This window comes from Bos mutus, chromosome 8, assembly GCF_027580195.1.
Source record: "Bos mutus isolate GX-2022 chromosome 8, NWIPB_WYAK_1.1, whole genome shotgun sequence".
In the NCBI taxonomy this organism is placed as follows: domain Eukaryota; kingdom Metazoa; phylum Chordata; class Mammalia; order Artiodactyla; family Bovidae; genus Bos; species Bos mutus.
In genome coordinates, this window is record NC_091624.1 from 35,189,043 (window position 1) to 35,214,926 (window position 25,884).

General features: G+C 41.6%; 1 protein-coding gene across 3 annotated transcripts in view; it reads left to right on the forward strand.

The window, feature by feature from the left end:
• The window catches only part of SLC28A3 (solute carrier family 28 member 3), an 80,759-nt gene that overhangs the window by 17,461 nt on the left and 37,414 nt on the right, over positions 1-25,884 (forward strand). For all 3 annotated transcript variants that reach the window (XM_070375402.1, XM_070375401.1, XM_005896249.3), the window contains 2 exons: positions 18,744-18,842; positions 22,669-22,751. In XM_070375402.1, coding sequence (XP_070231503.1) covers positions 18,744-18,842; positions 22,669-22,751 — 182 coding nt within the window. The remainder of the gene's footprint in view (positions 1-18,743; positions 18,843-22,668; positions 22,752-25,884) is intronic.

The following is a 25,884-nucleotide window of genomic DNA, read 5'->3' on the forward strand; positions in this document are numbered from 1 at the left end:
GAAGGCTATTTTGGTGCAGGTGAAACCACATTTTGAACTCTAAGTGTGAAGTCTGTCTCTTCTTATAGCAAATCTTGGCATCCACCCATGGAAAAACTGAGAGATGCCAGCAAGCAGATCTGAATTGTTACCATGTCAACTGAACATAAAACCTTATGTCCCTGAGGTCCCCCAGCACCCTGGAGAGCTCAGCTCTCAATACCTGGGGCTCTTCACAGCACTTTAAAAAGTGATTTACAAATATTTTGGTTTATTCTGGGGCTTCACCAGTGACTCAGAAGTAGAGAATCCACCTGCAATGCAGGAGTTGCAGAAGACACAGGTTTGATCCCTGGGTCAGGAAGATCCTCCTGGAGTAGGAAATGGTAATCCACTCCAGTATTCTTGCCTGGAAATTTTTCATGGACAGAAAGAGCCTGGGGGGCTGCAATCCATGGGGTCACAAAGAGTCAGACATGACTGAGCACATGCAAGCACTACAGATATTTTGGTTCATTTTGATTCATGTTCTATTTAGTCAAATGAATTTCTTTTTAAAATTTTTTGTATACTGTAAGTTTCTAGCACTTAATTAGCACTCTGTGGAAAGAAGTGCTTAATGGCTAACATAATTTTGAAGTGAAGTGAAGTGAAGTAAAAGTCGCTCAGTCATGTTCAACTCTTTGCAATCCCATGGACTATACAGTCCATGAAATTCTCCAGGCCAGAGTACTGGAGTGGGTAGCCGTTCCCTTCTCTAGGATATTCCCAACCCAGGGACTGAACCTAGGTCTCCCGCACTGCAGGCAGATTCTTTACCAGCTGAGCTACCAGGGAAGCCAAAAACCAAAATTTTTCCAATTGTGAGCAAAGTCAAATGCCTACGACATAATGATATGCTATAAAAATCCCATGGACAGAGGAGCCTGGTAGGCTGCAGTCCATTGGGTCACGAACAATAGGACACGACTGAGTGACCTCACTTTGACTTTTCACTTTCATGCATTGGAGAAGGAAATGGCAACCCACTCCAGTGTTCTTGCCTGAAGAATCCCAGGGACAGCAGAGCCTGGTGGGCTGCCGTCTGTGGAGTCACACAGAGTTGGACACAACTGAAGCGACTTAGTAGCAGTAGTAGCATAAAATACTGGATTCTAAGTAAGGATAATATTTAGAAATAAATGACCATAACTCCCCACAGTAACTCAAGAATCAGGCATGACTAACCCAGACTTTATCCTGCAGGTGATTCAGGCTTTAGCATAAAACAACCTGCTTTGTTGTTGTTGTTGTTGTTTTCCCACACCGAATAGCTTGTGGGATCTTAGTTCCCTGACCAGGGATTGAATCTGGGCCCCCTGCAGTGGAAGCTCAGAGTCCTAACCACTGGACCACCGTGGAAGTCCCTGAAACACACCTTTACACGAAGAGGGCTGGAGAGTGGCTGAAACAGGAACTGAAAGTAGACTTGGGGTTGGTTTCACTGAACTTGCAGGAAGGTCCCAAGGAATACCCACTATATAAACCAATCATTGCAAAAACAAAGCAGGATTTTGCATAGCTTAGGGGATACTCAAGGTATGACAAGATGAAGTTACAAGATGAAGGTATCATTAATGATATCCAATGTCGCTTGATACCACCCACATCTCTTCTTCCCTCTTTCCCTTTTCTTCCTTCTTACTCTGTCTTTCTCCAATAATAGACATTAATGAAGAGCTGAAGCTATGTTTTCTGCTGTTAATTTTAGAAATGAAATTAAGAAATTAATGGAAAGAATAAAGTCATTTAGTGATTTGTCTGACCAAATTGCTTCACAGACAAGTGTTATAGTCTTCACAGTTTTTGTATAAGTATTAGACCATACTTAATTGTAATTTTTCTGTGTGTATGATTAACAGGTCTTTTACTGGTAGTAAACAATCAGAATAGTATATATGCAGTATTTAGTAGACACAATAAAAGTTAAGAAATTCAAAACCTGTGTAAAACAAAACACTGGAGAAAAAAATCAGACAGCTCAAGAGATACAGTGGGAAAGGTCCTCACCATCCTTTGATTGCACCTTGTACTCTGTACCCAACAGAACTTACCATACTTACCAAAATAAGAAATACAGATTTTTTAGTATTGAGTGTATTTAAGAGGATTAAACACATTTTCTAAGAATTTCACAATGACAAATAAGTGATCCTTTTGCTGGTAAAGTAGACTGAAGTAGGGAAAGGAAATTAACTTGTATTCTGTAACCATTTTAAATAATTTCTCATTTTTCAAACTGCTTTTATAGCAGAAGTACTTTACTCTTTCACAATATTAATTACTTTGCTGTACATGAAAGCCTGTGGTAGGCTGATTATACAATAAGACTACAAACAACCAGGAGTACTTTTCTGATATCAGAAGAGTACACAAGACTGAAATATCTCCAAAAGTACATTAAAAACTCATCAGCATAAACATCAAAAGTGAAAGTGAAGTCGCTCAGTCGTGTCCGACTCTTTGCAACCCCATGGACTGCAGCCTACCAGGCTCCTCTGTCCATGGGATTTTCCAGGCAAGAATACTGGAGTGGGGTGCCATTTCCTTCAAAGTACGTTACAAATATAATCAGGAAAAAAACGCAATTGCTAAAATGTGGTTTAGAGAAGAGCCACTGTCTACCCATGGCTTCAAGTGGCAATTAGCGTTCCTAGCAAGTTTAGATGCCTTTACATTTACATGGTCTTGTATGGATGTGAGAGTTGGACTGTAAAGAAACTGAGCGCAGAAGGATTGATGCTTTTGAACTGTGGTGTTGGAGAAGACTCTTGAGAGTCCCTTGGACTGCAAGGAGATCCAACCAGTCCATCCTAAAGGAGATCAGTCCTGGGTGTTCATTGGAAGGACTGATGTTGAAGCTGAAACTCCAATACTTTGGCCACCTGATGCGAAGAACTGACTCATTTGAAAAGACCCTGATGCTGTGAAAAATTGAAGGCAGGAGGAGAAGGGGACAACAGAGGATAAGATGGTTGGATGGCATCACCGACTCAATAGACATGGGTTTGGGTGGACTCTGGGAGTTGGTGATGGACAGGGAGGCCTGGCGTGTTGCAGTTTATGAGGTTGCAAAGAGTCAGACACAACTGAGCGACTGAACTGAACTGAACAGGACCCCTCTACTATACTGACTTATGCACCCTTTTAAAATTACTTTACACAGCCCGAAATTTCACGAAGAGGTTCTGATGTCATTACTAAATGAGACACTCTTACTCGAGTTACATCAGCTTTGTCACCAATTGAAAATGCCACCTTATTAATAGCCACAGCTCTGAATATGTGGAGCTTTATTATACGTGGATATCTGTGTGGGTTCTGTTTATAAAAGGGGGAAAGGGGTGTTTATCCTTTCATTTGGTGTTTGGATGCCATGCTGCTGCTGCTGCTGCTGCTAAGCTGAGACCCCATAGACGGCAGCCCACCAGGCTCCTCTGTCCCTGGGATTCTCCAGACAAGGACACTGGAGTGGGTTGCCATTTCCTTCTCCAATGCATGAAAGTGAAAAGTGAAAGTGAAGTCGCTCACTCGTGTCCGGCTCTTTGCAACCCCATGGACTGTAGCCTACTAGGGTCCTCTATCCATGGGATTTCCTAGGCAAGAGTACTGGAGTGGGGTGCCATTGCCTTCTCCATTCGATGCCATAAGGCATAGGAAATGTATAACAAATTACCTCTTAGAATGTGAATCATTCTAAAATTGAAACTGTCTAGATAGGGAGAAGAAAGAACCAAGAAGGCCCAGAACTCTGAGAGGAGAGGTTAACAACAAAAATAACAACAAGAACCACAACAACAAACCCTAGAAGTGTGGGTGACAGGTAATAACAGAGACAGAACAATGTTTTTAGGCCATGTATAATAAATAATACAGACCCCAAATTTCAAAGAATTATGTAATTCCAACTTGAGTTCTAATACCAGAACCAACAACCACTTGGGCTTCAACATTGATAGAACTCTTGATGGAGTCACAATGTTATTACAGTTGGGATAAGGAGAAAGTGATTTTATTTTTTTGCCTTCTAGAGAAATCTGTATGCAGGTCAGGAAGCAACAGTTAGAACTGGACATGGAACAACAGACTGGTTCCAAATAGGAAAAGGGGTATGTCAAGGCTATATATTGCCACCCTGCTTATTTAACTTATATGCAGAGTACATCATGAGAAACACTGGGCTGGAAGAAGCACAAGCTAGAATCAAGATTGCCAGGAGAAATCTCAATAACCTCAGATATGCAGATGACACCACCCTTATGGCAGAAAGTGAAGAGGAACTAAAAAGCTTCTTGATGAAAGTGAAAGTGGAGAGTGAAAAAGTTGGCTTAAAGCTCAACATTCAGAAAACAAAGATCATGGCATCCGGTCCCATCACTTCATGGGAAGTAGAGGGGAAACAGTGGAAACAGTGTCAGACTTTATTTTTGGGGGCTCCAAAATCACTACAGATGGTGACTGCGGCCATGAAATTAAAAGACGCTTACTCCTTGGAAGGAAAGTTATGAGCAACCTAGATAGCATATTGAAAAGCAGAGACATTACTTTGCCAACAAAGATCCATCTAGTCAAGGCTATGGTTTTTCCTGTGGTCATGTATGGATGTGAGAGTTGGACTGTGAAGAAGGCTGAGTGCCGAAGAATTGATGCTTTTGAACTGTGGTGTTGGAGAAGACTCTTGAGAGTCCCTTGGACTGCAAGGAGATCCAACCAGTCCATTCTAAAGGAGATCAGCCCTGGGGTTTCTTTGGAGGGAATGATGCTGAAGCTGAAACTCCAGTACTTTGGCCACCTCATGCGAAGAGTTGACTCATTGGAAAAGACTCTGATGCTGGGAGGGATTGGGGGCAGGAGGAGAAGGGGACGACAGAGGATGAGATGGCTGGATGGCATCACTGACTTGATGGATGAGAGTCTGAGTGAACTCTGGGAGTTGGTGATGGACAGGGAGGCCTGGCGTGCTGCGATTCATGGGGTCGCAAAGAGTCAGACACGACTGAGCGACTGAACTGAATTGAGCTATCATTCCAGGTTTTAATCAAAGATCCAAGAATATTTGTCCTATCAGGCTGGAATGATGTGGTTTGGAAGTTCAAAGTACATTTAAAAGTTGCAACAAAATATAGATAGCCAACATGTCTTAATCTTTTGATCTTTGACAATCAGGAGCCCTACCGAAATTCCACCAGCAGCCTCGTGGCACAAGGTAGAAGCATTTTTATAAACAAAACACAATCTGCAATCACTTCACCACCTAAATTTTGATCCCTTCAGACAGACTAGAGATTTACCTAGTGAAACACTTCAGAGAAGGAAATGAGAGTAAGAAGAACCTCAATTTCAACTGATAAATTCAAAAAGATTTTATTCTTGTTTATTAATTTTTTTCTCAAATGTGAGAAGATGTTTTGCTTATAAGAGCATTTCTGGTTCCCCCTGTGATTAAATGGGTTGAATCTTTGGAATTTCAGACAAAGCCACATTTATTCCAATTAACCTGTTGAAGTGGTACCTTGAACTTTCCAATAGTCCTTATACCAACTATGGGGCTTCTCAGGTGTTTCTAGTGATAAAGAATCCACCCACCAATGTAGGAGACACATTTGATCCCTGGGTCAGAAAGATCCTCTGGAGGAGGAAATGGCAACCCCTCCAGCATTCTTGCCTGGGTAACCCCATGGACAGAGGAGCCTAGCAGTCTACAGTCCACGGGGCCGCAAAGAGTCGGACACGACTGAGCAACTGAGCCCTATCACTAGCTGGCATACTGACTATAATGAAATGATCAGTTAAATAATTTATGGTTGACAGCTTTGGAGAAGGAAATGGCAACCCACTCCAGTACTCTTGCCTGGAAAATCCCGTGGATAGAGGAGCCTGGTAGGCTACAGTCGATGGGGTCACAAAGACTGAGTGACTTCACTTTCACTTCCCTCTAAACTTCCTAAGAAGAGGGGCTGTATATGCAATGCCGAGTAACTAATACAGTGTCTCTGCCATAGTAGGTGCACAGTAAGTATTTGTTTAAGGAGTAGATGAGAGTGCTTGGGAGGGAGCCCCAAGGAACTGTACATAACAGTAAAGAGTTGAGTGAAAAGGCTTATACAGTACAAAAGAAGAAGCCCAGATGGTAGGGGAGAACTAACAAAATGTGATCACAGAAGTCAGGGACAAGAACATTTCAAAGAGTACCTGGTCCATTGTGTACGATGAAAACTGGACTTAGGGAAATGGAAACCATTGATTTACTTTAGCAAGGGTGATTTCTAGCATGGTAGGAATGAAAGCCAGTTCAGCATGGGTTAAAGAATGAACATGAGGCAAAACGGAAAACCAGTATCTTATCTAATCAGGCTGTTGTAACAAAATACCACAAACTCAGTAGCTTAAAGATAACAGAAATTTATATCTGGAGACTGGAAGCCCAAGATCAGGGTGTCAGCATAGTCATGGTTCTATTGTGAGCCTTCTTCCTGTTTTATAGTCAGCACCCTTGAAATCCCTGTGTCCTTGTGTAGTGGAAGGGGTAGGGATTTCTGTGCGCTTACTTTCACAAGGGCACTAATTATTCCCAATCATTAGGGCTCCACCCTCATGACTCAAGCAACTCTTGAAGGCCCCACTTCCTAATACCATCATCTTTGAGGGTTAGAATTTCAACATAATGAGTTTTGAGGGGACACAAACATTCAGACCATAGCAACCAGTAAGTGCAGATAGAAAACTGGTTTTTAATGGGAGAAGAATTCTTGACTTCACATAACAAAAAAAATTATTGAAGATGCAAATGTTAGAAAATCAAGAGCAAAGGGGGTTGAGTACGGTAGTTCCTGGGAAAGCACAGAGCCCTGTGCCTGACCCAGAATAAGAAGTACAGAAGTTGTCATATTATTGTTCCTAGGATTAGCTGCTCTGTGGGTGTCTTGAGACTCTCCCTCTCAAGTATATCTTAGGAGTTCTTATGGGAGTGACCTCAAATATTTAAACAATCAACTTAAGTCAAAGAAAGGCAAAAGAAACAATAATAGAAAATTGGAACCAGGCTGAAATAATCACACATTATCAAGTACAGATATCAGAAACTAAGAAAAGAGTGAAAGATAGCTCAGCAGAAGGGCAGTGATGTCTAGGAGAGTACAATTCTACATGTATATGACTTTTAACTAGTTCCAGGATCTAGAAACCATATGTGAAAAAAGGAAAACATACACATATGTGTGCTAGAGAAATTTAACTCCACTATTGGGATAACTTGGTAGACTATTCCATTATGAAGTTACATTTTTCTCTTTCTAGTTAGTAAGTGATCTGAGCAGTGATTCTTCAGGTCCCCAGTACATTTCACCCCACGGTTTTTGCATCCATTGATGACCTTTTCCTCAATCAATTATTACCTTAGGATTTGCAAAATGTTGACTTTAATTTTGTCAATATTCCTTACCTTATTCTTTTCTTTTGAAAAGAATGAACTTCCCTTTTTTTCTTTTTTCTCTCTTTTTGAATATCACTATGGACTAATATTCCTTTTTATTCATCATCTTATAATTAATTACCAACATCATATTATGAAAATTTTCAAACATACAGAAAAGTTGAGAGTTTTGTAGTGAACACATCACCTACAATCTGTATTTTACTGCAATTTATCACATATTTCTTCATCTACGCTGTCCTTTATCCATCTGTCATTCCACCTTATTTTTTGGCGTGAGTAAGTTACAGACTTTATTCTTATTTTTTACTTTTTGGTATTCAATTTGGCCCAAATTTGGTCAGTGATCTCAGAATGCTTTTTACCAATGACTGGATTTATTTATTAGATATAATCACCCTAGACAGGATATTAAGTAAGCATTCAGAGTATATAAACATGAGGTCACAGTAATGGTTTTTACCAGGTTCCAGCTTCCAGACTGCCAGAGTCAGAGGGGGCCCTTGGGTTGGCCTTCGTGGCACCTCTATCTAGCAGCATCAGGGGAGTGGCACCACCAAGTGGACGTTGCATGCAACAACCACTCTCCAGTCTACCTGAGCTTGGTCTGGTCGGGTTCCAGAATTACACTGGAAAATAATCTACATTTCATCTTTTAAATATAACCTAGGAGAAGTCAATGGCACCCCACTCCAGTACTTTTGCCTGGAGAATCCCATGGACGGAGGAGCCTGGTAGGCTGCAGTCCATGGGGTCGCAAGGAGTCGGACACGACTGAGCGACTTCACTTTCACTTTTCCCTTTCATGCATTGGAGAAGGAAATGGCAACCCACTCCAGTGTTCTTGCCTGGAGAATCCCAGGGACAGAGGAGCCTGGTGGGCTGCCGTCTATGGGGTCGCACAGAGTCGGACACGACTGAAGCGACTTAGCAGCAGCAGCAGCAGCAAGGTGAATAGAATCAGACATAAAACCAGGACCTCCAGGGACAAATAAGATTTTTTTTAAAAGGTCCATATTCTCCCAGATGTATTCATTTATGGTGGCTTCATAACTAAGAGATACATCAGCTGGAGAGTGGGCAGGGAAACCTTCCCAACGGGCCTGATGAGAAAGGAGCACATTCCACTCCATAAACCAAGGGGAGATCAAACCTCATGTTTGAAATGTATGTGACAGGAGCCTCACTACAGTGAGTTAGTAAATACAAGTAGAAAAAAGAATTCATATCTGTTGCATAATTTGCATCCATGGCATTGAAATTAATGTGGTTATTGGAACTTGCCACTGGACCTTGTTGGGTTTTTTTTTCCTTGTTTTATAATGTGTTAATAGAGATGCATATATGTTATCCTATCACAAATTAATTTCAATATTTTAATAACTGGTATTTCAATATAATTGGCTTCCTTTTAATCCTATATATTTAATTTTATGTTTTTAAAAGCATTCTGAAATGGCTATGTCAGCTCCACCCACTGTCCTGCCCTAGAACAGCTCCCAGAAGTTGTACATAGCTTCAGTCACAAAGGCAGACTTCATCAGAACTGCTGGAAGGTTAGGAAACATGCCCTTTTCTGGGAAATCATAGGTCCTGCTAAAATTCAGAGTTGTGTTTCTAAAGGAAATGGGGAAGAATAGATTTTGGGGGACAACTAGCCATCTCAGCCACAACATATATTTTTTATTGGAGTTCAAGAGATGTTAGATTTCTATTCTCTGTTATTTTGGTTTTCCTTTATCCTTGCTTTCCCATTTGATTTCTCATAGACTGAAAGTGTTCTCTCAATGTCTTTCTAAACGTGTCTAAATTTTTCTCCCTGTTTCCCTTATTAATCCATGCCACTTGTATATAGATGGCCATACATTAAAGAGTGTGAGTGTACCTTGACCACTGGTATTTTTTTGGACATAGTCATTGAATTTCTTGTGCTCTATTCAGCCTGGATTGATTAAGATGATGACCACTGAGTCATTTTCAGTATATGGTTGTGTTCTGTTGTTCTATCTGACTCAAACTGATTTGCTTGCTCTTAGCTCTTCTCCCTGATAGCTCAGTTGGTAAAGAATCCTCCTGCAATGCAGGAGACCCCAGTTCAATTCTTGGGTCTAGAAGATCCGATGGAGAAGGGACAGGCTACCCACTCCAGTATACTTGGTTTTCCCTTGTGACTCAGCTGGTAAAGAATCTGCCAGCAATGTGGGAGACCTGGGTTCAATCCCTGGGTTGGGAAGATCCCCTGGAGAAGGGAAAGGCTATCCACTCCAGTATTCTGGCCTGGAGAATTCCATGGACCGTATACTGTCACAAAGAGTCAGACACAACTGAGCGACTTCCAAAAAAAAAAAAAAGCTCCTCTCATCATATTTCAGGTTGTAATTTTTTTTTAATCTTTTCATTGTTTGGTTTGGTTTATTTTTGTTTGGTTTCTTCTGAAGATGTATTTGTTTGTTTATTTTAATGGTTCCTTTTATAACCAACTTAAAATTGTGAATGATCACAGAATTTGTATATTTTCTACTTTCCATTATTTTATTTCCTTCTCTTCCATCACTTGATTTTGGCTAACTATATATGTTTTAGCATTTACCTTTCTACTTTAAACACTGCTACTTAAAATCTCTTCCAGTTCCAGAAATTAAACGTTGAGGAAACAGGCCTACTTAGCCCATCATTGATCTTTTTATTTCCTCCTCCCTCAAGCGGTGCTCTGATCATTTTTTCTCCATTAGTAGGGGTTATAATGTTTATAATTTGTTCTGGAATCTTAATCCCTAAATTGTTTGGGGTTTTGATTCATTAAAAATAGATTCAAAACATACTGTCACTTATTTTGCCAAAATTTCTCCATTTGGCTATTTTTTCCTTGAGAAGTTTCCTCAACAAAGCTCACCAGGGACTTCCTGGTGGTCCAGTGGTTAAGACTTCGCCTTCCAACGCACCGGGTATAAGTTCGTCCCCTGGCTAGAGAGTTAAGAGCCCACATATCTCATGGCCAAAAAACTAATTCATGTCAATGAATTGCAAAAACCACCGCAATATTGTAATTAGCCTCCAACTAAAATAAATAAGTAATTTTTTTTTAAAAAGCAAAAAAAAAAAAAAAACACATAAAGCAGAACCAGTTTTGTAATATATTCAATACAGACATTAAAAATGGTCCATGTCAAAAAAACATTCTTAGAAAGTTCACAGAAGTCATAGTCCATGAGTATTTGCATGCTTAAAAGTATTCTTTTTAATCCAACAAATAAAACCTTCCTCTAATTTTTCTCCTCCAGGTATAGAACTCTGCCTGTTTCTACTTTTCCTTATATTTCTATCCTTAGAGGTTCCCCTTGCCTCTGGCTCACAAAGATCATGAGGGGAGAATGTCATCAGTGTTCTGTAGCCCTGACACCTTGCACCCAACTCAGAGCTCCCACTAGAGCATTCAGAGGTAACAGAGGATTGTGCCAGGGCAGTGTGACAATGAGCCCCAGGCTGGTCAGGTGCTTGCCTCCCACAATATTGCACCCAATCTGTCAACCCACACAGGCTTGGCAGGAAGAACTGAAATGTTTCACAGAGGAGCAGTCTAGCCAGTGCCCATCACCTCACATTAAGGATTACGTAAACCCAAGACTTGAGCCAGACGTTGTATGAGTCAAAAGGGTCAGGAGCAATAGGTAAAGTTTAGAGGCTTCTGGAATACTGCCTTTGAAAATGCAACCATTCCAAGGCAATGCCCATGCAACTTGGAAGAAAATATTAGGAAGTAATGGCCTTTTAAAATTTTTATTTTATTTTGGCTGCACCTCAAAACATATGGGATCTTAGCTCTCCAAACCAGGATCAAACCCATGCCCCTGGCCTTGGAAGGCAGTGTCTTAATCACTGGTCCACCAGGGAAGTCCCAGGAATAGTCTTAAAATAGTTGACATTTGTAGATTTTTTAAATAGATGATAGATAGATAGGTGGATAAGTGGTGGGGTTGGGGGTAATAATGGTAATTTGAAAAAATTAGATTCACAAAACAGATGTTGACTTTTACAAGCCGAATTTTAATAAGAGAACAAAGTGACTAAATGCCCCAAAACAAGCAAGCAAGTAGCAAACTAAACCATAAAATTAACATTAAAAAAAAAAAAAAAGAAAGTCAATACTTTCAAAGTACTTACTATGAGTGGCACCAGACTGACCACACAGCCCCCTTAGTTAAGTAAAGAATGCTGTGTTCCCATGTAATAGAGTATGAGGCCTCAAGAAATTAAGGCTGGATTTGAACCCAAGTGTGACTATGGAACTCAAGCTTTTTAATCATAATGCAGCCACAATTCATATAGATAATTTATCAATATCCCAAGAAGCAGTTGCCTGAGATTTATGCTGAGTCATTGCCTATGATCTATTTGTATTGCATTTTGGAATTTTAAGTTATTATTTGAAGTAGTTGCTCTATAGTTGTCGCTCAGTCATGTCTGACTCTGCGACCCCATGAATTGCAGCACGCCAGGCCTCCCTGTTCATCACCAACTCCCAGAGTTCACTCAAACTCATGTCCATCGAGTCAGTGATGCCATCCAGCCATCTCATCCTCTGTCGTCCCCTTCTCCTCCTGCCCCCAATCCCTCCCAGCATCAGGGTCTTTTCCAATGAGTCAACTCTTCGCATGAGGTGGCCAAAGTATTGGAGTTTCAGCTTTAGCATCAGTCCTTCCAATGAACACCCAGGACTGATCTCCTTTAGGATGGACTGGTTGGAGTCTAGTCCTTATCCATTTTCAGAGAAATGGATACAGAAAGGTTAGATCACTTGAAGAAACTCAGAAAAGCAGCCGAAATTGGAGATGTATTACTGACACCTTCACTTAGACACTTAAGGCTAAGAATATCAGAACACAAGATGACCTTCTTAAGGAAGGAGAGAGAGCAGTCTTGTGCTAGCCCCCACCACTGGTTAGTGTTAGTCGCTCAGTTGTGTTGGATTCTTTGCTAACCCATGGTCTGTAGCCCACCAGGCTACTCTGTCCATGGGATTCTCCAGGCAAGAATACTGGAGTGGGGTGCCATGCCCTTCTCCAGGGGATCTTCTTGACCCTGGGATGAAACCCCAGTCTCCTGCATTGCAGGCGGATTCTTCACCATCTGAGTCACTTGGGTGGGTTACCGCTTGTAGAGACACTGTTTTATCTGTTAATGTATGATTCTAAAATAGTCATTGAGCACTTCTGAGCCTGGCACTGTGCTGGGCACTTGGTACTCATCAGAGAACAAAGGACAGAGTATCTGGCTTCTCAGCTCAGAGTCCAGGGGGTAAAATACAGATTTACCCAGTCCCAAGTCCAAATGACATCACATTCCCATTTTCATTGCAGGCATTGGGACGTCAACATCCGTGGCAATATTTAAGGTGTCCCTGCCTCTCAGAATGTACCACGTTGTTGCTTCTATTACCAAATTAGACACAAGGCCACCCCTCTTGGGGGTTTAGTCAAACTGAAACACTCCTGGCTTGGTCGGGGAGTTCTTTGCTGCCCAAGTTTATGCTGCCAATAATGAAACTGAGTTTGGTGCAAGCAAGACAGGCTTTGCCAGAGAATAGAGAAGGGGAGCTCACATTCTAAAGGTACCTTCTTCCCGGAGGGAGAGCAGTCAGGGAATTCCCAGGACCAGGAGGTAGACAGGTCATCAGGCTCTAGGAAAGGGGTGGAGATTTCCAAGGGCAACCAGGGCACGCTCAGTCTTCATGCTCCTTTGCACACGGCACCAGTTGCACCTGGTGCTGCTGCCGCTAAGTCGCTTCAGTCGTGTCTGACTCTGTGCGACCCCGTGGACGGCAGCCCACCAGGCTCCCCGGTCCCTGGGATTCTCCAGGCAAGAACACTGGAGCGTTGCCATTTCCTTCTCCACCAATTGCACCTAGCAGAGTACAAATCCCCGCTTTGGGTGATGAAGCAGAGATAACTCTTGGATACTTCCGGGTTTCATCTTTGCAGGCACCTTCCTGTGGTCACGTCGGAGCCAGCTCTGGGTGGTTGACCACTGTATATCTCTCCAAGCACATATCTCCCCCAGCACAGCTACAGAGCATTTCTGCCAAACACCAGGTACTTCGGAAACAAACACAGAGATAAATCAGGCAAATGTCCTTCAGGTCTCAGGTGTTGGTATGGAAACACAGGGATTAAATCAAAGCAAGGAAAGCGGTGACCCTCAGTCTGCTTTGTCCTCTATCTGTTTTGCTGTGGGCCTTTATGGTATCCTATTGAGAAAATACAACTAGCCTGTACAGCTAAAAACCAGTTTCTATGCCTAGGGCCTAGGCTGTAAAGCATGAATAACACTTTGAGGAAGTTTGCATTAAAGGTGGACAGAGATTTGGAAATAGATACACACATATTGGAGAAGGAAATGGCAACCCACTCCAGTATTCTTGCCTGGGAAATTTCCATGGACAGAGGAGCCTGGCAGGTTACAGTCCATGGGGTTATAAGAGTCAGACACAATTTAGCGACTAAACCACCACTACCACCACAGTCTTATATACATATTAAATACATGGAAAATAAGCAACCTAGATCACCAATCTAATCTGTTTGAGCAGTATAAAACCCTCCACCCAAGGTATATTATCAAACACCTCCTAAAACTTGCTATGTAATGCCAAACCCTAGAACAAATTAAGGAACGTCACAGCAATTCCTGGAGCTCCTTGTCAACATCGCTCTGCCTGCTGGGAAATCTCATCTTGGATAAACCTATACGTTCTACGTCCAGCCAAAGATTAGGGTCAAAATCTCCTTGGAGGAAGATTTCCGTTCTTGCTCCAGGTCTCAAAGCCACGCAGTGCCTGCCTCAGCAAGGCCAGACCCCTAGTCAGACCACGTGAGGCCAGAGCAGTTTGTATAAGGAAAGTGGAAAGAAAGGCCCTCCTGGTACAGTGATACTGAGTCTCGATAGAGACACTGCAGCTGAGAAATGGAAGCCATGTTGGTTCAATCAGGGCCACAGTGGAAGAGAGAGACCAAGTGAGTGGAGCAGGCATGGTTAAAAGAAGAAAGAATATTACATTCATTATGGAGACATGTACTATGCTGGCCTTAGTCACTCAGTCATGTCCGACTCTTTGCGAAGCCATGGACTGTAGCCCGCCAGGCTCCTCTGTCCATGGAGTTCTCCAGGCAAGAATACTGGAGTGGGTTGCCATTCCCTTCTCCAGGGGAATCTTCCTGACCCAGGGATTGAATTTGAGTCTCCCACATTGCAGGCAGATTTTTTAGCATCTGAGCCACCAGGGAAGCCCCACGGAGACATGACCTGCCCACAAATGCAGGAGTGCCCACTCATGTTATTTAAAGGGCAAAGTTGACTTAGAAGCTGTCTAAGTTAGGAAGGCCATCATGCTGGCATAAGAAATGACCGCCAGAACCTAAAACAAGTTTAAAAGTGACCCCAGCCTTTCTGGAATCTTAAGTATCTCTGTCATTTCTACTCTAGGCTAATGTTAATAGCTATAGTCCAAATCAGGCTTTCTTAATTGAAAGGGAATTCAATCTGTAGGTATACTACGATGTCTTTAGACATTCCCAAGGCCAAAAGGCCTTGGCCCACTGGCTAAACTCTACGAGTATATTAGGGCCTGAGGTTGGAAAGTCTTAACTCAGATACCATCTTCTGTACTTCTGGTTGTACATGAGTCAGGGAATTTACTTATCTTTGCCTTAGTTTCCCCATCTGTAAAAAGGGTGATCCCAATAGTCACCTCACAGGCCTCTATAGATCAAATGCAAAATGCTGTAAAGGTTTCATACAGTGTCTTGAACCCACTAAATATTATGTAAGCTCAGGTGTACATAAAAGCAAAAACCAAAAGTAATAAGGGAGAAGTGTGTTTCCTGCAGATAAGTCAGGAGGTGGGTCGTGCAGAGGCAGAGTGGGAGCTAAAGTTTTCCAGGGGCCCAAGGCCCCTCTAGTTCACCACTTTGACATCACAAGGATGGGGCCTTTGTGTTCATGACCCAGTTGGAACCATCCACCACCAGGCAGCGGGACAGAGGAGAGGCTAGAAGGAATAAAGAGGACCTGCCAGCCATATATTAAGGAGCATCCCCAAGTTGCCCAACTCAGGGCTCCACTTCTATTTACATTTCATTGACCAGAATCTAGTTAAAAGGGAAGCTTGCAATTGTCACCTTTATTTTGGGTGGCAATGTGTTCAGCTAAAATTCTATAGGAGACCCCTCCCACCCACAAATAGATGCCAGTGGGGAGGAGGGTGATTTCAGTTTTCAGGACTATGTTCTAGAAGTTGTGTGGTTTAGAAACTGAATGAAAGGAAGAAATTAACTTAAAAGGCTTCTGTCCATCTGTACTCCCTGGAACACCGACTGTGGATCTATAGTTGCTTGAACCACATGGAAATGCAAAATTAAAAAGACAAGGTAGGGGAACAAGCCCAAACACCAAGTACTCCTGGCTCAAGGATCTGCCCTCCAGCGGGGGCCCAATCCAAGATCATCCCCTTAGGACACACAGCCACTAAGGTTAAGTAGAGAAGTTAAAAGTGCTGTGCTGTAAATTGCTTAGAGTACTCATACACCACACCCACAACGTTGTTACCCATTCAGGGAGCAGGTATGCCTCAGAATACAGTCATGGTTGTAGGAGTCCAGTGTACTATGATATCTTTCAATCCGAATTGCTAAATAGATGGGGGAAAAAAAAAAACAATGGGCTAAGAAGTAATTATGGGCCACCTATTATAGCACATAGGACTCCAATTTAAAAAGAAGCAGATAAACAGGTATTTTAAGGGTCATTTTTCAGGCACCAATTAACACCCAGAAACACCTTTGCTTCTGTTGAAAATCCCCAACTGGGAGATATTGTTCTTCTGAACAACGCTGAAAAGCCAAAGCATGTACTATAGTGGGGGTAAAACAATCCCATTACATGTCCAGAGGTGCCCACTCTACCCCTCACTCAACCCCTACACTGCCACCCCCACCCCTCTCCTCTTGCATTAACCCTATAAAGGTCAGCTCCATCCCGCACCAAGCTGCTCAAGGAAGTCTCCAATTCTGCCACTAGGTGGCAGGAGTAATCAGCACCTAGAAGCAGAAGCTCTTGGAGCCAGAAAATGATAGGAGTTGGAAATGGACCCTGAGAATACCAAGTGGAAACTGTCGTGTAGATGGGTGGTAGAAAGATGTGACCTGCCCGGTGTCACCTGTGTATTTAGGGACCCAAAGGACCAACCCCCCTCAGTTACCTAGGTCCTGTTTTTCCAACTCCTGTTGGGTTTTATTTTTAGCTTTTTATTAAGTAAATTTTCAGCACTCATGGAAGTTATAAGCAAGGAGCTGGGCTAAAGTAAGGTGTAAGCATTTGTAACACACAAAAAAAGCAGTTTGGCCACAAGACTTTTATGCATAAATCAGAGTGCTGGAAGTTAGACTTTATTCACGTTTATACAGTCCTGTGTTCCAATAGGGGATCCCCAGATGGCTCAGAGGCAAAGAATCTGCCTTCCAAGCAGGAGTTGCAGGTTTGGAACATACATTACAAGTTGGAATTGTACTTTTTTCCCCTAGATCTGTGGGGCCAGCCAGAGATCTAAAGTTAAAATGAAACTCACAGAGGGACTTGCCTGGTGGTGCAGTGGGGCATGGGTTCCATCCCTGGTGGAAGATCCTACATGGCTAAAAATAATAATCAAACTCACACACTTGTTTCTTTTTCAAATCAATGTCACAGCTGACAAGGCTAGCAGGAAACATTTCTTGAAAAGATAAAAGCACCTATCTGACACTGTTTATCTATCTGCGGCCTTACTTGGAATAAAATGCCATCTAAAAAGGCTAGCTGGGGAAGAGATGGGAGAAAGATTGGACCCATCCCAAAAAGGTAAAGGAAAAATGAGCCAAGTGTTTGTCTAGCGGTCAAGACACACCTCCAAGAGAAAACCCTACTCAGTTTGTAAAAGAAAAATCAGAAAAAGTTAAAGCCAAATTGGTCTCGCAGAAGAAGGCATTTTTTATCATGCTCATTACTACCAGAGAATGCTTTAAACCAAACAGAACACATTTTAACATCTCACAAATCCAACGTCTAAGAATAAAATTATCCAGCCCACAGTTAACTATATTTTGTTTCGTTTTATAATTTGAAAGTCTGTGTGAAGTGTTGAAAAGGAGGTTGGAAAGCTGCACTCTCATCTCAGCTCTGCTTATTGGAAGGCTACATAGCCTAGTCCCAGCAACCTTCTTCCTTCTGTCTTCTTCAAGTTGGACCACACCAATCTTTTCCATCATAACAACACCAACAAAAATCATGCATGTTTCAAACATAAGTAGTGACTTTCAGTACAACACATGCATTTTTCAGATCATCATCTTTTGTAGTTGAACCATGCTTTATCTTTAAATCTTGTTTAGAAGGAACTGCTAATATTTTGTAGGTTGTTTTGCAGGATAGAAAGCATCTCAGACACAAGGCAGGAAAACTTAATCTGGGCCTGGAGAAGGGCACATAGTTCTGTTTGGGTGGGTGTTCCTTCGTGGTGCCTGCAAGGGGAGCGGAGTAAGACGAATGAACAGGATCGAGCAACCCTGAACTGTGCTGAGGAGTGTGCAATTGACTCCAGAGCCCAGGAGTCGCATTTTATTATGTAGAAAGAGTAGCATAGAAGGAATTTACATACAGATCTGAAGTAAAGAAAGATTAAAAGCAGAGAAACTGCTCAGGAACATGTATAATCAAAGAAGTGGAAAAATACAAAACATTTAAGCTTTTGTTAGTCTTGTACTTACAGCATTCATATCTTTCAAGGAAAAAATATGTGAAATATAAGTCATCTAAATTTTTAACTAAAACATATTTTTGGTACCAGCAACCATAGGTATCCTTAGATTAAATTAGAAAACAAAAGGATTTAGAGAACTCCCTGGCTGTCCGGTAGTTAGAGCTCTGTGCTTCCATTGCAAGGGGCTTGGGGTCAGTCCCTAGTCAGGGAACTAAGATTTCACAGCCAAAAAAAAAGGCAAGAAAACAAAAGGATTTACATTTCTAGACTGAGATAATCTTTTTCCTTATGTGGCTTTTACAGATAGTAAATTTTCAAATTTTTTTATAGTCATTTCTATTTCTTTAAGTACTAAGATTCATTGTTTCTTTCTTTAATCAGCTGACTCATCTAAACACTTCATCTTTGTTGTCCCATCCCTCAAAAGTCTTTGAGTATCATTCATTGAAAGAACATTTCTTTTTTGGCTCTGAAATTTTATTTTTGCAATCCTGTATTTTTTCTTAGAATGATGAAGATGGCTTTGAAAACCAGAACCCATCAGGAAATGACCACTCACTAAGGAACAGAGTTGTGCAAAACAGAGAGCATGAAAATGGCAAACAGGTATGACTGGAAAACAGTGAATCTGTCACCACGGCAACTGCCGTGCAACAGCTATAGGGACTGAAAGTCTGGCACTCAGAGGAACAAGTTAAATGGCAATTAGAGTGGGTATGGCAGGATCATAAGGAAAACACATATGCACAAACAAAGATTTTGTGTTTATACACCTGTCCTCTCTGATGGAGAGAGTACCCAGGCTTGCTCTGACACTTCGTGATTGCACATTCCAAATTCCATCCTAAGACAGAAAGCACTGGCTTCAACAAAAACATCTCAATTTTAAAGTAAATGAGGCAGACAAGAGGAAGGTTCTAAGACACGGTTCTAAAACTGTGTTTGTGACACCCTAGGGCCCCTCAATGACATCTAACTGTACACAGCAAGTTGAGGTGCTCTGTGACAAAACCTCTTATTTCTTTTATATATTGAATTCTGGGTAGGATCTTATTTTTTTGTTTGCCTGAAAATATCTATATTATGTCTTCATTTTTGAAGGATATTTTCACTGATTATAGATTTTTTAATTACATTTTTATGAAGTATAGTTGATGTACAGTATTATATAAGCTACAGATGTAAGGGTCTCATTTGAAAAAAAACCTGCTGCTTAAAAGGGAGCAAATTACCCATGTATATCATCCTTTAAAAAGTAATTTTTGGGGGGTGCCATATTTTAGGGGGAGTTTGCTTATGATAAATAAATAGCTTATTTGAAGTAGAAAATTTGAAATACTATTGCAGCAAAATTTGGAAGACAAATAATGAACTGTAATTCCAGAAAAAAAAATCAGTGTCTAACATATTGGAATGTAGCTTGTTTCAATCCAAGTTACCTATACACCTATGTGCATGTCAGGTATATTGGGATTGTGCTTTCATATTATTTGGTAATTGTCTATTTCACTTAATATATTCTAAAGTGTTCATATCAGTAAGTGTTCTTCAACCAAAAAAAAAAAGAGAGAGAGAGAGAAGATAATACTTCTTTTCAGACAAAAGCCTGTACATGGATGATTATACAAGCTTGATTCATAATCACCAAAACCTAAAAGCAACCAAAATATCCTTCAGTAGGTGAATGGATAAATGAATGGTGGTCCATCCAGACAATGCAATATTATTCAGCACTAAAAACAAATTAGCTATCAAGACATCAAAAGAAATGAGGGACCATTACATATGTATTACTAACAGAAGCAATCTGAGAAGACTCCATACTGTGTAGTTTAAACTAAATGACATTCTGGAGAAGGCAAACTATGGGAACAGCAGAAAGACCACTGGCTGCCCAGATGGGAGGGAAGGTGGGAGGGAGGGAAGGACGAATAGGCACAGGGGATTCTCAGGATGGTGAAAATACTCTGCATGATATTATAATGGTTGATACCTGGTATTAAACATTTGAGCAAGCCCATAGAATGTACAACATCAAGAATAAGCCCTGATGTAAACTATAGACTTCATGGGTCCATCAGTTGTAACAAATGTACCACTTTGGTGGAGAAGTCAATAATGGGAAAGGCTGCATGAGGTAGGGGGCAAAAATATATGAGAAAACTGAACCTTCCTCTCAATTTTGCTATGAACCTAAAAAAAATATGCTCTTAAAAGTCTTGGTTTAGAAATTGTTTCACAAAAAAAGTCAAAAACAAAAATTAAGTATTATTATAAATAGAAATATGAAGACTGAGGAGTAGCTACTGGTTTGGTCACAGTGGTCCTTAGGTGACCTTGGCAGTGACCTTAGCAGAAGCCATCTCAGTAAAAGTTTGGTCACAGAGAGTTGAGAAGTGAACAGGATATGGAATGTCTCTGAACGTAAGGACAGTTCTTTCAAGTGGTTTGACTGTCAAGGGAAGGAGGGAGTGTAGATGTCCCATGACTGTGGGGTCAGGAAGGTTTTGTTGTGTTGTTTTGTCTTGTTTCAAAGATGAAAAGGGGTTGAAAAGACCAAAAGAGAAAACAAAGAAATACTAGACATTCCATATGGTAAGTAACTTGGGATAATTTTAGTCAAAGAAAATAATGATGAAGATCATTTAAGTGAAAATTTTACCAAACTTTTTCTCTTGGCCAGGTGTAGCGTTAGGTGGGGGAAAATGAGAAGGGCTTCTCTGAACCCCTGACCTTTGCAGCTGCAGCCTGGACTCAGCTGGTCTCTATTACAACCATCCTTGTGCCTGAGGCCCAGCCCACGACCTGGAGGCAGCCTGAATCAGGAGCATAATGGGAGTTTAGCCTCAAAGGACAAGATAATCTTTGAGGATCCTTTCAGAGACATTCTAATAACTAATTTCCATGGGTTTTGTTGTTGTTGTTAAAGAGAAATGAAAGCCTCATGGGATCTGGCAACAAACTAAGTCTGAGATTTGGCATTACACCTCTTGAGCATGTTCAAAACTGCTTAATAGCTGCCTGCTGCTGCTGCTGCTAAGTCACTTCAGTCATGTCTGACTCTGTGCGACCCCATGGATGGCAGCCCACGAGGCTCCCCCCGTCCCTGGGATTCTCCAGGCAAGAACACTGGAGTGGGTTGCCATTTCCTTCTCCAATGCATGAAAGTGAAAAATGAAAGTGAAGTCGCTCAGTTGTGTCCGACTCTTAGCGACCCCATGGACTACAGCCCACCAGGCCCTCCGTCCATGGGATTTTCCAGGCAAGAGTACTGGAGTGGGGTGCCATTGCCTTCTCCAACAGCTGCCTACTCCCTCCCAACCTTCCCTTGCTTTTGCTTACAATAGCTGGACCTGTTTGAGACATTATCACAGAATGATGGGAGGCAGGAAATCCTTCCCACCATCACAAGAATAGAATGGGTCATGGATGCTTAAGAGCTCCAACAGTACTTATGAAGATTGTCCATAAAAGATATCCCAGGTTGGAACTTCCCAGCAGGACAGTCCAATGGTTAAGGTTCTATGCTTCCAATGCAGCGGGCATGGGTTCCATCCCTAGTTGGGAAACTAAGATCCCACATGCTGTACAACACCCTCCACCCCAAAGAAAAAGATAGCACAGGTACGAAAAAGAAAAGGTGAAAGTTGCTTGGTCGTGTCTGACTCTTTGTGACCCATGGACTGTAGCCCACCAGGCACCTCTGTCCATGGAAATCTCCAGGCAAGAATACTGGAGTGGATAGCCATTCCCTTCTCCAGGGGACCTTCCTGATCCAGGGATTGAATTCGGGTCTCCTGCGTTGCAGGCAGATTCTTTACTGTCTGAGCCACCAGGGAAGCCCAGGCATATACATCACTCAGTAACTAGAGCAAGGGCTAGTTGAGTGAGGAAATATTTCCCCTTAACCCAATTGATAGAAGAACCCTAGTTCCCAAGGGTAGTTTAACAGCTATGGAAGATGCTGAGCTACTGTTCATATCAGAAGACCAAGCCTTGGGCTGCCAGGAAAATAAAAACAGCCTTAGTCTCAGTTTTCTGGAAACTGGGGCTAACAGAATATAAAGGGAGATTTATGTAGCCTTTGGTATTAACTTCATTGAGCACTGGTCTGAAAACAGAGCGGGAACTGAATGATTACAGTAGAGATAGGAACTAAAAGCAGAGATATTAGCCCATTGGCTGAAGAAATGGAGAAAATACCAATGGCTCCTTTTAAGTAAAGGGAGAGATGAATGAACCTAGATTTTTTTGTGACAAGGGGAAAAATCTCTGAGCAGTTGATAATTGGAGACATCATCTTGCATAATAATTTTAAAGTAATTTAAATAATTTGGAAAAATTTCCTTACCAAATTCTGAGCAAAATAGATCAGAGTCCATTATGCTCAGCATTCTCATCATCCATCTCTGTCCCCGTGTTTGATTTCCAGGTAGAAGAGCACATCACCATCGGGCAGGATTCTCTAAGAAAGGATGAAGAAGAGGAGGATGATCAAGAAACACATCGAAAAGGGTACAGGTTCAAACCATAGAAATGTTCTTGGGCTTCCCTGGTGGCTCAGACAGTAATGAATCCACCTGCAATTCAGGAGACCTGGATTCAATCTCTGGTTTTGGAATATCCCCTGGGAGAGGGCATGGCAACTCACACTAGTATTCTTGCCTGGAGAATCCTCAGGAACAGAGGAGCCTGGCAGATTACTGTCCATGGAGTAAGTGACTAAGCACGAACAGTACCTCCTAAGCAAAGTAGTTTTGCCACTTTTTTATTCTCATCTAATTTTTAACATTAATTATAATTTATCATAAGACTTCCCTGGTGGCTCAGAGGTTAAAACCTCTGCCTGAAACTCATGAGACCCGGCTTCGATCCCTGGGTCGGGAAGATCTGACCTAGAGCCTTAGAAAGCATCACTATGAACAAAGCTAGTGGAGGTGATGGAATTCCAGTTGAGCTATTCCAAATCCTGAAAGATGATGCTGTGAAAGTGCTGCACTCAATATGCCAGCAAATTTGGAAAACTCAGCAGTGGCCACAGGACTGGAAAAGGTCACTTTTCATTCCAATCCCAAAGAAAGGCAATGCCAAAGAATGCTCAAACTACCACACAATTGCACTCATCTCATATGCTAGTAAAGTAATGCTCAAAATTCTCCAAGCCAGGCTTCAGCAATATGTGAACCGTGAACTTCCTGATGTTCAAGCAGTTTTAGAAAAGGCAGAGGAACCAGAGATCAAATTGCCAACATCTGCTGGATCATGGAAAAAGCAAGAGAGTTCCAGAAAAACATCTATTTCTGCTTTATTGACTATGCCAAAGCCTTTGACTGTGTGGATCACAATAAACTGTGGAAAATTCTTCAAGAGATGGGAATACCAGAACACCTGATCTGCCTCTTGAGAAATTTGTATGCAGGTCAGGAAGTAACAGTTAGAACTAGACATGGAACAACAAACTGGTTCCAAATAGGAAAAGGAGTTCATCAAGGCTGTATATTGTCACCCTGTTTATTTAACTTATATGCAGAGTACATCATGAGAAACGCTGGACTGGAAGAAACACAAACTGGAATCAAGATTGCCGGGAGAAATATCAATAACCTCAGCTATGCAGATGACACCACCCTTATGGCAGAAAGTGAAGAGGAACTTAAAAGCCTCTTGATGAAAGTGAAAGTGGAGAGTGAAAAAGTTGGCTTAAAGCTCAACATTCAGAAAACGAAGATCATGGCATCCAGTCCCACCACTTCATGGGAAATAGATGGGGAAACAGTGGAAACAGTGTCAGACTTTATTTTTCTGGGCTCCAAAATCACTACAGATGGTGACTGCAGCCATGAAATTAAAAGACGCTTACTCCTTGGAAGGAAAGTTATGAGCAACCTAGATAGCATATTGAAAAGCAGAGACATTACTTTGCCAACAGAGGTTCGTCTAGTCAAGACTATGGTTTTTCCTGTGGTCAGGTATGGATGTAAGAGTTGGACTGTGAGGAAGGCTGAGCGCCGAAGAATTGATGCTTTTGAACTGTGGTGCTGGAGAAGACTCTTGAGAGTCCCTTGGACTGCAAGGAGATCCAACCAGTCCATTCTGAAGGAGATCAGCTCTGGGATTTCTTTGGAAGGAATGATGCTAAAGCTGAAACTCCAGTACTTTGGCCACCTCATGCGAAGAGTTGACTTATTGGAAAAGACTCTGATGCTGGGAGGGATTGGGGGCAGAAGGAGAAGGGGACGACAGAGGATGAGATGGCTGGATGGCATCACTGACTCGATGGACATGAGTCTGAGTGAACTCCGGGAGTTGGTGATGGACAGGGAGCCCTGGCATGCTGCAGTCCATGGGGTCGCAAAGAGTCAGACACGACTGAGTGACTGATCTGATCTGATCTGATGATTTATCAGAGATAGTCACCACCAATCTCCCCTGCCTACTACCCACCTAACAGCATTTTCAGAAAAATTAATGAAACTCTAGTATAATCAATGTGGTAAATTCAAATTGCTGATGTCCTAGGAACCCAATATCCAGGACAGTCTTCTAATTAAAGCTGTAAATTGCCAACTAATTGCCCCAGTCCATGCAAAAGTAGTTAATTCATCTTCTCAATGTTCAATCAATGAGCAATTGATTTCTCAAAACCCAATTCACTTTTAGTCCCAACAAACTTGCTCTTACCTCATGGTATCATGAAAATAGTCCACGTCCTTATCACTCATTAGCAGGAGAGGCAAATTATTACTTTTATTTTTTGGACCACAAAAATGAAGCTCAGACTTAGCCAAGGGTTTGTCAGCTGCAAAAAAAGCTATTTTAAATTTCAGCTTCTGATTCCTAGTCCAAGACTTTCTCTATCATAACACTAAAGTATTTGTAAATTTTCTAAATTCCTATTTAAATTTGGTGTTAATTCCTGAGTCTCTGAGGAACTTGTGTATCAGAAGATAGAGCTGGTCAAAATTCAGATTGAAAGTTCTTGTCACATATACATCATAAAGAATTTTTACCACCGTGAGAACCTACTGTATAACACAGGGAGCTCTACTCAGTACTCTGTGGTGACCTAAATGGGAAGGAAATCCAAAAAAGAGTGGTTATATGTATACATATAGGTGATTCACTTTCCTGTACAGCAGAAACTAACACAACACTGTAAAGCAGCTTATACTCCAATAAAAATTTTCTTTTTAAAAAGAATTTTTACCATGTTGGAAACCTGAATTCAGTTTCATCCTCATTTTAGTTCAAGAATCTCTGACCCTTGGGGCCAAGAGATTCTCTTGGGTGGTCAGAGGTACTCAGGTTTCATCAATGTTAATGGATGGAAAAACAACCACCAAGAGATTTGGAGTCATTCAGCCTAGATAACCAAATGGCCAAAGTGACTATTTCTAGCCACTTGCTTTTTTTGCAGTGTCAGGTTGCTGTAATGGACTATACACACTCCCTGCAATTAAACAGTCTGGTGCATTTGACCTAGAGTAGATGGATGTGCTCTATTGAATGTTGCTGTCTGACGCTGCTGCCTTATAACACTATATCTGCAACTGAGGACAATGTATGAGCAGCCTGTCCTAAACTAGACCACGAAAAATGTAGTCTTTATTGTACTTATACTCCCTCAACATGTTCTAGAACAATGCCA